Raw genomic sequence first — 11,720 nt, forward strand, 5'->3', positions numbered from 1 at the left:
GAAGTATTATCGTATTACAAAAGTCATTCCTTTTTTAATGTAGGACTGTACTAGATAACATTTTAAAGAATTTACCATACTTGTATATCAACTTGGGTTGTAAAACCGCTTCACAGTCATTTTCTCATTTAATTATCGTATCAACCCTGTAAGGTGGTTATAATAGCCAACATTTATTTGAATGCTGTTCTATGCCATATATTGGGCTAAAAGCTCCCTAGATGTATTATCTCATTTAATTTTCACGGTATCTATTAGGAAAGGAAATTCTGTCTTACAGATGAGGAACCTAAAGCTCAGAGAGGTTAACTAAATTGCCCAAAGCCACAGATTCAGTAAATGGTGAAGCTGAGATTCACACCCAGGCCTTCTGCCTCCAGAGCTCTCACATTTAATGTATTACAGCAGACAAGATGGGGATTTATAGATCAAGAATCTGAAACAGAGAGAAAGTTAAATATCGTGGCCAATAAATACATAGGTAAGACTTGATCCTTGTTCTTCTGACTCCAAATTCATTGCTATTCCTACTACCTGTCTAGTTTTATTTGGATTGGGCTTACATTTGAATTCATTTGCATATCTCAAAGTATACACCAACTATGTGGCTAGAGAAAGAAGAGATAATCAGACCAAAAATACCTTGTTGGTGTTTGTTCGCTAAGTTACCTGATCATTGACCATATAAACACCAGGACAGTATTGCTGAGGCTTTTGTTTTGCCAGGAGAAAGAGGAACCTCCATTAGGAATCTTCTTCCTCAGAGGCTTTGACCATTTTCTGGGCTCCTAGCCAGAAAGCCATCCTTACCACCTCTAAAAAGATGTGTAAATCCCCCTGACTTGCAGTTCTACCCCAGCTCCAGTCTCACCTCTCCTTGACATGCCTTGGCTCGTGTGGGACAGTTGTTAGATGTAAAGCTAGGGTAATGAACAGTGTGGCCAAATTCCCAGGCATAGTGCCACTAACAAAGGGTCCTCTGTCAGGAGTAAACGATGGAGGGGTAGGGATAGTTGACAATCAGGCCATGGTTAAGAAGCTTACAATGTATCGGAAGACACAAGACCCTAAAAACATGCTGTACAGCCTGATGGGTGCTCTAGAATGCCAGACACAGACTGTGAACCCAAAAGACAAAAGAGACAGCTCCACTTGGGGAGTAAGGTCATGGAAGACTTCCCAGAAGAGGCATCCCTGTGACCAGTTTTTTGTTTTGTTTTTGTTGCATTACTTTTGTTTCCATTCCATGTCTTACAAGTAAATTTAATTAACTCTTTTTTTTTTAATGATTTTAACGTGAGTTTTTTGAACCATGAAAGTAGTAAAAGTTTACTGAGGGTAACTTGAAATTCAGATCAGAGAATTACAAAGAAGAAAATTACCAGTTAGCCAATATTCCTACACCTCAGCAGTATTCACTGTGTATATTTTAGTTGTTCTTCTAGTCCTCTTCACAGAGTATATACAGATAGAAATAGTTAAAACACTCCAGTGTTTTATATATATATACTGTAGTGTTTATAGATCTAACACTGTGTATTAGATATATAGTATTATATACACATATATATATCTCACACCCATTCATTCATATGTGGTTAAATATATACTCAATATGTATTATAATAAAAATGAGAGTATACTATTCATAATGTTGGTAGCTGTTTTTTTCCCCCACAATAATATATTATGAACAGTTTTTATCATTAAATAACCTTCTGCAGCATGATTTTTTCATGACTCCATTTGGATGTGCTGTGGTTTAGTTAACTAATGTACTATCACTGTTAAGCATTTAGCTCTTCTATCTTCATTAATATAAATAAAATGCTTTGGCATCCTTGTGTGTAATTAGCTCTGTAAAAAGATTTGTTTCCTTAGGCACCTAAAAATGGAATTGCTGAGCCAGAGGATTACACCAGGGTGTCTCAGCCTCAGCGTTATTGACTGTTTGGATGAGATAATTCTGTGTGGGGTGTGGGGCAGGGAGCCGTTTTATGCATTATAGGATGTTTAGTGTCATCCCTGGCCTCTACCCAAAAGGTGCCAGTAGCATATCCTCCCAGTCATGACAATCAAAAATATCTCCAGACATTGCTGAATGTTCCTAGGAGGCTAAATTGCCCCCTACTGAGAATCATTGGGTTGCACAATTTATACTCCATTAGGAGTTTTTGTCCCTGTACCCTCAATAATACTGGATATTACCATTTTTTAATCTTCACATACTAAAAAAAGGGGATTGAGGTAGGAGCAATCAGTAGTATACCCAGCAGTGTATTGTGAGTATATTCTCGTGTATATTCTATAATGTGACTTGTAATATGCCATTATCTAACTCTACTAGGCTCATAGTAAATGCCAGTGTATGTTGTTAATTTCCTAGATTTTTAGGTACTATTAATTTTTGAAGGGAAATATTTTTAGGAAAATGGGTGAGGAAGTTTGATGATTTTTGTTCCAAGTTCTTAATGTGTTTTACCACAATCTCACCAGCATTATACTTAAATATTTTATTTTTACTAATGTAACAAGCTGGACTCACTTTTAAATTGTCAGTAATATTAGAGCATAATTGTCCTTATTGTCCCAGAGTGGAACATTGTCTCTCCAGAATGATTATGTAGTTCTTAATCTCCTGCCTTGTGAATGAAACTATTATCTTTATTTTTTGTGTGACTTGATTCCCTCACCTCCTTGGACTTTGTGCTTCTCTCTGTCAGCAGTGAGCCCAAAGAGATAACTGAGAAGTCCAAAACTCCAAGCCGAAGAAACTCCCGAACTGAAGAGCCAGCTGTGGCTTCTGAAAGTGTGGAAAATGGACATCGTAAGCGATCCTCTCGGCCTGCTTCAGCCTCCAGCTCTACTAAAGGTTAGCTGTGGGCTGCAGAGGCTATTTCTGAGTCAAATAGAAGAATAGGGTTCTTATCACAGCAGCAGAGGACTTTGCCCTTCGTCTTTGCTTCTATTCCTCAAATTTTCAAGTTACTTTGACGTCTACTTGCTTGCTTGGTCCTTCCTTTATTTGTTAGTTCATTTAACTATGTGTTTTCTCCCTGTGTGTGTGTGTGTGTGTGTGTGTGTGTGTGTGTACTTGTGTACAACAGCAGCAAGAACATAACAGGGCAGATTGATTCATGATCACCACTTCAGACAGGTCCTCAGTATGGCCCCACCATCTTTCTGTGTTTTTGTGGTCAACTCTTTTTCCTACTCTCTACTCTTTTTAAACCTCTGGCTCCTATTTTATGTCCTGTTTTTCAGCAGAGACTCTCACCTCTTCAAGGAGAAAACAGAACTCCCTCAACTCTCACTACCAGGACATAAATCTACCAGTGTCCTCTTTTGCTCATACTATAATAGAGCAACTGTCGCTCCTTAAGTCCAAGGCCAATTCCTTCACTTGTGCCTTTGATCCCATCTTCTCTGACCTTACAGAGAATCTTACACAACCAGTTTTCTCTTCTCTATTGACTGCTGTCTCTTTTTTGGATGAACTCTGCCCTTGGCTTCTCTGACCCAGAACTCTCAATAGTTTTCTGTCTACTTCTCTGGCTGTTCCTTCTCAGACTCTGTACACGTTACATTAGATATTGGTCTACTCAGACTTTAATCCTGAGTCACCTTTTCTCTTCAACTTCTATTTTTTCCCTAACTAATCTCATTCATGCCTCCCTTCTTTAGTTATAACCTTTCACAGATGACTCATAAACTTGTTTTCTAACACTATCTATGTAACACTATGTATTAGATATATAGTATATATAGTATATAGAGAGATCTTAGACAACTCCACATACATCCTTAACAGGACTGCAAACTCAACATGTCTAAAAACAGACCTTTGATTTTTCACCCCTGATGTCAGGTCCTTTGCCGTTGTTCCCGTACTACCATCTATCTGTCCATTAGGCATGTCCTCCTTGACACCTCTCTCCTTCACCTTCACATCCATCACAAAAAGCTGCTGGTTTTATCTCAGATGATTCAAATTCATCCACTTTTCCCCATCTTCACTGCTACCTTGGCTTAAAACCCTTCAATGGTTTACCATTATAATTAGGATTAAAGTCTAAAAGCATCAACATAGACCACAAGGTCCTATCTGGTTTGGCCCCTGTCAACTTCTTCCAGCCTCATTTGACTTCCCTTAGCAACATCCTCTCATCACATGCCATCCTCTCATCACAAGCCTGGGTATATGTGACACGTACTGTAGGGAGTATTCGTCTATCTTCCCTTTCTTCTCCTCATTAACTTCCCACTCTTCCTACTTATCTTAGCTCAGTTGTCACTGCTATGAGGAATCATAGCACCATGTTCTTCTTCATAACACCACAGTTGTAAATTTAGGTCTATTTATGTGGTAGGTAATTAATATACATACTCTGTTAGGGCAGGAGATGTCTGGTTTTGCTCACCACTGTATCCCTGGTGCCTACTGTGGTGCCTAATACAAGAGGAGTACAATCAGTATTTATTAAATTAATAACTATCTATCAACTATTTATTTAAGTACTTACTACATGCTAGGCTCTAGGTAAATAATAGTGAAAAAACAGACAAAAGTCTCTGTCTTCCTCACATCGATTGTATGCTAGCCAGAAAGACTTTAATATTATATGCATTTATGATAGCAAAGTTATATGGTACTACAGGGGCATATATTGGGTTGGCCAAAAAGTTTGTTCAGTTATGTCCGTAAAATGGCTCTAGTAGCATTTAGTTGTCTTTAACTTCATTCGAAACAATTTTGTTAGATTTTATTGTGACAGCTGTCATATCAGCATGCATTTAAAAAAAAACTTACCAAGGGCTTCCCTGGTGGTGCAGTGGTGGAGAGTCCACCTGCAGATGCAGGGGACATGGGTTCGTGCCCCGGTCTGGGAAGATCCCACATGCCACGGAGTGGCTGGGCCCATGAGCCATGGCCGCTGAACCTGCACATCCGGAGCCTGTGCTCCGCAATGGGAGAGGCCACAACAGTGAGAGGCCCGCATACCGCAAAAAAAAAAAAAAAAAAAAAACTTACCCAAATTGGTGAATTTTTGTGTAGCCATTTTAATATTGAAGATGGAAGAAAAAAAGCAACATTTTCGGCATATTATGCTTTATTATTTCAAGAAAGGTAAAAACGCAACTGAAACGCAAAAAAAAAGATTCATGCAGTGTATGGAGAAGGTACTGTGACTGATCAAACGTGTCAAAAGTGGTTTGCAAAGTTACATGCTGAAGATTTCTCGATGGACGATGCTCCACGGTCAGGTAGACCAGTTGAAGTTGATAGCGATCAAATTGAGATGTTAATTGAGAACAATCAACGTTATACCACGCAGGAGATAGCCAACATACTCAAAATATCCAAATCACGTGTTGAAAATCATTTGCAGCAACTTGGTTATGTTCATCATTCTGATTTTTGTGTTCCACATTAAGTTGACCAAAAAAAACCCTTCTTGACCATATTTCCACATGCGATTCTCTACTGATCTACTGATTTGTTTTTCAAAACAAATTGTGATGGACAATGAAAAGTGGATACTGTTCAATAATGTGGAATGGAAGAGACTGTGGGGCAAGCGAAATAAACCACCACTGACCACACCAGAGGCCGGTCTTCATCCAAAGAAGGTGATGTTGTGTACATGGTGGGGTTGGAAGGGAGTTCTCTATTAAGAGCTCCTTCTGGAAAACCAAACGATTAATTCCAGCAAGTACTGCTCCCAGTTAGACCAACTGAAAGCAGCACTTGATGAAAAGCATCCAGAATTAGTCAACAGAAAACGCATAGTCGGGCTTCCCTGGTGGCGCAGCGGTTGAGAGTCCGCCTGCCGATGCAAGGGACACGGGTTCGTGCCCCGGTCCAGGAAGATCCCACATGCCGCAGAGCGGCTGGGCCCATGAGCCATGGCCGCTGAGCCTGCGCGTCCGGAGCCTGTGCTCCACAACGGGAGAGACCACAACAGTGAGAGGCCCGCGTACCGCAAAAAAAAAAAAAAAAAATTTAAAAAAATTTCAATTCCCTGGAATACTGTAAAAGGCACCTAGAACAACAGTTCTTTGCTCAAAAAGATAAAAAGTTTTGAGAAGATGCAATTATGAAGTTGCCTGAAAAATGGCAGAAGTTAGTGGAACAAAACAGTGAATACGTTGTTCAATAAAGTTCTTCGTGAAAATGAAAAATGTGTCTTTTATTTTTACTTAAAGACCGAAGGAACTTTTTGGCCAACCCAATAGCCGGGATGCTTTGTTCCCCTGTCAAGTCAGTGAAGGCTTTCTGGAGAAAATGATGTTTAAGCTGAGACCTGAAGAATGAGGAAGCATTATCCAGGCAAAAGGTATAGCATGTGCAAAGGCCCAGGTCTGAGGGAGGGTATCATTCTCTCAGGAAATGAGCTGAGCTTGAGTAGCTTAGGCTAGGCAAGAGCTGGCATCCTGGCCAAGTGCCTGATATCAGCAGGGCTGCTACGAAACAGTCATGTACCATTAGGATACCAGCCTGAAGACCAGGGCAGGTTGTGGTGCACCAACACCAGACACTGACCTGAGAACTCAGCTGTTGTTGATAGGTCACATTTCTGGGTAGGAATTTCATAATGCCTCACAAGAGCTCCTGGGAGGAGGCCACAGGTCTGCAGATCATGCACAGGTAAAGAAGAGATGTAGAAGTCACCTTGCCTCAGCCTGCCAGAGAGGGGAGAGGATGGGAGGGGCCTTCTTTCCTCTCCAGACATACCATGTACACCACAGCCAGGGTCCTCTTTAGGTATCCCCACTTTGGATGTAGAAGTGGAACCAACAACTTTCTTCTCCCTCCCTGGGAATCATCTCCTAAGCAAAAACCTGTTTGGAAGGAAGCATAAAATGGAAGATTCCTGGAGTTCTATGAGAAAATCTGCTTCCCCTCAATTCTATGTATTCTTTTTCCTAAAGGATCAGGGTCTTCTAGGCTTTAGAATATGGTATGTAGTTATCTTTAAAGCAGGGGGAAAAGTGCTGACCTTTAGAGATGTCATACACCAGCTTTTGGGGAATCTGACTTGAGCCCAGAGCCTCAGGATACTAAAGGTGTCATTTACAGTGCACCAGAAAGAATTAATCTAGCAGCTGGGACAGTTAAGAGATGCCCAAATTAGAGCCACTCTGTAGATAACTGCCAGCCAAGAAAAGATGGAAAGCTGGAACCTGTTTTAGAAGGGGGGTGGGGTGTATAGGCCGTACACATAAACTGGACATTGTCCCAAGGCGATGGTAGTCATGTTGGAATGCCTGCCCCATCCATGCTTTGAGACTTAGCAACTGGCTTAGAAGAGGCCATAATGACTCTCAGGCTTTGTGATATTACATGGAGGGATTCTGGGTAAGTGTCTCCTAGAGGATGTCAGGGTTCTGGCCAGACCCCAGAAATCACAGTCATATCTAGATCTCCACATCAGCCTCAAGCCCTCAGTCTATCAGTCTTTAACTGTTCTAGGGTAAGTTACTTTTAAAATCAGAAATGAATGCTGTAGCTCTTGATTTTTAAGTGTTAGAGCTCTTGGATCCAAATTAAAGAATTAATATGCATATTATTTGGCCTTCTGTGTTGTATCCAAAAATGAACCAAAGTCATAAAATAATTTCCTGTGATTGTATTTGAACCCATACCCAGGGAGTGTCATAAAATATCAAGCTGGCTTCTAAAATGTATGTGTCTCAGGACTTCCCTGGTGGCGCAGTGGTTAAGAATCTGCCTGCCAATGCAGGGCACATGGGGTTTGATCCCTGGTCCGGGAAGATCCCACATACTATAGAGCAACTAAGCCTGTGCACCACAACTACTGAGCCTGCGCTCTAGAGCCTGTGAGCCACAACTACTGAAGCCCACGTGCCCTAGAGCCCATGCGCCGCAACTACTGAGCCCGCGTGTCGCAACTACTGAGCCCACGTGCCGCAACTACTGAAACCCGCGTGCCTAGAGCCCATGCTCCACAACAAGAGAAGCCACCGCAATGAGAAACCCATGCACTGCAACAAAGAGTAGCCCCCGCTCACCACAACTAGAGAAAACCTGCTTGCAGCAATGAAGACCCAGTGCAGCCAATAAATAAATAAATAAATAGATAAATAAATGAAATGTATGTGTCTCGAACTTGTAGACATATATAGTGTTGGGTACCTGAAACATCTTCCTGCAGCATCAGTACCTAAAGTTTTGAAGGGAAAAGAGGGTTTTGCCTTTTCGTACTCATAAGATTTTGGTCATGTATGCACAAACAAAATCAGAAACAGTCTGCGTTTTTCATGAGAAAGCTGAGAAATATTATGAGCAGTTTAAAATGAGAAGTATTGGTACTTTTTGTATTGTTGAGAACCAGTAACATTAATCATTCTCCTGCTCTGAGAACAGAGTTTGTTTATATCATGCTAGCCAAGGCCTACTAGACTACCAGATTGGAGCAGGTGGGATGGATGATTTCTGGGCAAGTCCAGGGAGGCCCACTTGGTTGATAGGTCACTCTCTAATCTGTTGTTTTGTTTTTGGTTGGTTTGGTTCTCCCCACTGACCCCCACTGCCCTGCCACTTTTAATTACAGACACAAAAATTGGCTCCCACAAATCAGTGAACTTCTTTTTAAAATTGCACTTGATCAGATGTGTTGTTTATAAATAAGCAAATGAGTACTGCTTCCTGATATGATGAGTTCCCTGTTAACACAGAAATGATTTTTCTAGTTTCCCTTGATATTCTTTAGTCTTCTGTTTATAGTAGTTTGATGTTATATTTTCAACTGGGAGTAAGGATCAGTAGTTAAAAACATGAAGTTCAATGTACAAGTTTGAAACCTGGGAAAATATGCTAATAAGAGGGAGGTTCAGAGCAACCTGTAATCAGCAGCAGCTGTGGGTGTCCCTGGGGTGCCCTAAGATGCCTCTGACAGCAAAGTGGGGTGATAGCGCTGTCCTGTCCACAGCTAGAGACTTGAGAAGCAACAACCTAAAAAAAACAGAGTATACAGATATACTTAAAATGTAAGTGTTATTATTATAGAATAAGCATAATTAGATACATCTTATGGGAGAAATCCCTAAACAGTAACTACCTGAAACTGCACTCTTGTAGCATCATTTAGAAACCAGCCATACAGATTTTGAAAGGAAATTTCCAGAATGTTTTTACAATTAAATAGATATCTTGGCTAGAAGGAGAACAGTAAAAAGCGTAATGAAGTGAGCAAGGTCAAAGTCAATTTATAAAAATCCTTAGAAGGTAAAGCTCCACACTACACCACCACTACACCACCCTACACCACCACTGCCACCGCTCACTCTAGTATCTAAAAGGCTTTTTTTTTTTTTTTTTCCCCAGTTTCTAGCACAGATCACTTGTTTACTCATGGCCTCACTCATTGATTCATCCTCAGAAGCAGAGGCAGCCTGCCAGATGATTGGGTGCTTTAGAGCAGTGACAGATGGGAACAAGCAAGGAAGGAATGGAGGGGGGAGCCTGAGGTGGTTTATTCCCCCACTCCTAACCACTTTTCCCAGCCACACATGTGTTTCTCAGACACACCACTTGATCGTTCATATCACAACCAAGGAGAAGCTCCCAAAGTTGACCTAATTAACAGACATTTTTCTAAGGATGAACACTCAGTCAAGACAAAACCCTGTATGTTTTTGCTGCAAATGACAAATTTGCTACAGTGGAAATGAAGCTTGAGAGTTGGACATAAAGGGCTGATTATGGGGAGTTGTGCGCTATGTGAGGCTCCGTTTATTTACATGGAATTAAAATAACACCATTGTCAACATCCTGTCAGATTTACTGTCCTCTGATTAGCAAAAGACTAATGAGTAAATCAGAGAAACTGATTCTACCACCTGGCACAAGCATCATAATCTCCCAGTAAGAGGTATATATTGAAATTTCCACCTATAGAAGCCTAAAAACATTGTACAGGCCACCTCTTGGAAAGTCATCTAGGTTTCACTTCTTAGCTAACAGAGTGACAAAATTTTTGCTTTTTGCTCTACATTTTGAGTCTGGGTTCTCAAAATATGATACAATACAAAAGAGAGAAGAAAAATTACTTAGAATACTGAACCTAACATGCAGCATCAGAGAGTTCAGCTTGGTTTCTAGAAACGGATAAGTTGGATTCATCTTACACATTAATGTGTTAAATAGAAAACATTTTTTTGTCCTTGATAGGAAGTAATTCTAAAACTTTTTTTTCGTTTTAAATCCAAAATATCTATTATGGAGCAGCATGAAGAATGAGGGTGAATTTTTAAGATCAATATGAGATTTTAAAGAAATGTTTACAGTTGGAGAGCTTCAGGCTATTCATTGTACTTTGCTGTAGAAGCCTTCTGTGTTGAAAAAGTTTTTGAGAGAGTTTATATTTTGAGTTTGAGTTTAAGGCATGAATAATACAAGAGGAATTAAAAGAATTAAAACACACTCCTTCCCTTTTATGTCACTGTTACCCTGTCACTGATATAAACCACTCAGTTCCCACCTCTTCCATGAAGCCTTCAGGCTCACCTGGGCTCAGAGCAGCCTGTGACTTGCTCTGAATTGCTTCCATGCCTTCCATACATACACAGGTATATCCACAGCCTTGATAATACCTGGCTAGGCCATGGTAGACACTTGCTGACCAACGATCATAGTCATGTTATTTAGAGACTTTGACTATGGCGTGGCAAAAAGAGTTCCTCACTGCAAAACAATGGCTTGGCTCCAGAGGTTGGGTTTTTTTTGTGGCACAATTCACTTACTTGCTTGTAACATCACTTATTGATTTCTCACCAAAAGCACTGTCAGTCTATCCATCATTTCATTGGGTGATGGAAACAGGTGATGGAGATTGTGGGGTTAATTGCCCAGCTAAAGCAGCTCTCCCCATCCTGGCACCATTTTCATGTATGTTTGCTTCACCTTCCACTACCTGTATAACATTTCCCCAATCGCCAGGCCCTAGTTTACAGGGCCGAGAAGTCTGAGACCCTCTTCACACTGAGTTCCCCTTTTGAGGACCTTAGACTGATTCAGAGTCCAGTAGGGCTCCACTTAGGTCAGCCCTGGTTCCTGTGGACTGTCTAAAAGGCACTGCTATAAAGAAATGCCTCAGCTGAATATGTCCTTCCTTCCTCCCCACAGACATAACCAGTGCGGTGCAATCCAAGCGAAGAAAATCCAAGTAAACAAGCTGAATGACGACTTGATATTTGTAAATGTGTGTGAATTTTACAAAAAGCGATTTTGAGCTGTGACTTTTTAAAATCCATTTCTGTACAGTTAGTTATTTTAATAATGTGGTCCTTTTCCTGGTCCCTGCAACCTGTTTCATAAAGTGCAATGGGGAAAGCAGAGTTGTTGAACCCTTTTGGTGTTGCAAGATGAAGTTCAAGGTTTCTAAAATGTTGCCATGTATTGAGAGGAGCTAATGTGATTATGTTAATAGTTTTCACATTTCCTAAGCAGCCTAGAGTACAGGGTGAGCATTTTTAGATCTTCTAATGATGTATTGTGCTGTGGAAGTACTGTGTGTGAATAGCAGTAGTGGGGCAAAAGGAATCTTCTCATTTGGAAATGTTGTAAATAATTTTATTATATAGTGTTTTGGATGTATTTGTTGTAGAAATGGACCAGTGAATAAAGAGAATCTAAGAGTTTGTACAATGTGAAATACTGAATGTGTTAAATAAATGTCTTTGTCCTAGAACATAAA

The 11,720-nt window shown here is 40.5% G+C and overlaps 1 protein-coding gene across 11 annotated transcripts in view; it reads left to right on the forward strand.

Annotated features, from left to right (window-relative positions):
- The window catches only part of NCOA6 (nuclear receptor coactivator 6), a 97,391-nt gene extending 85,671 nt beyond the window's left edge, over nucleotides 1-11,720 (forward strand). For 10 of the 11 annotated variants that reach the window (XM_033433553.2, XM_033433538.2, XM_033433543.2 and 7 more), the window contains 2 exons: nucleotides 2,724-2,872; nucleotides 11,150-11,720. In XM_033433553.2, coding sequence (XP_033289444.1) covers nucleotides 2,724-2,872; nucleotides 11,150-11,193 — 193 coding nt within the window. In that variant the 3' untranslated portion in view covers nucleotides 11,194-11,720. The remainder of the gene's footprint in view (nucleotides 1-2,723; nucleotides 2,873-11,149) is intronic. The other variant, XM_033433542.2, reaches the window with a different exon arrangement.

This window comes from Orcinus orca, chromosome 16 (assembly GCF_937001465.1).
Source record: "Orcinus orca chromosome 16, mOrcOrc1.1, whole genome shotgun sequence".
NCBI classification, from domain to species: Eukaryota; Metazoa; Chordata; class Mammalia; order Artiodactyla; family Delphinidae; genus Orcinus; species Orcinus orca.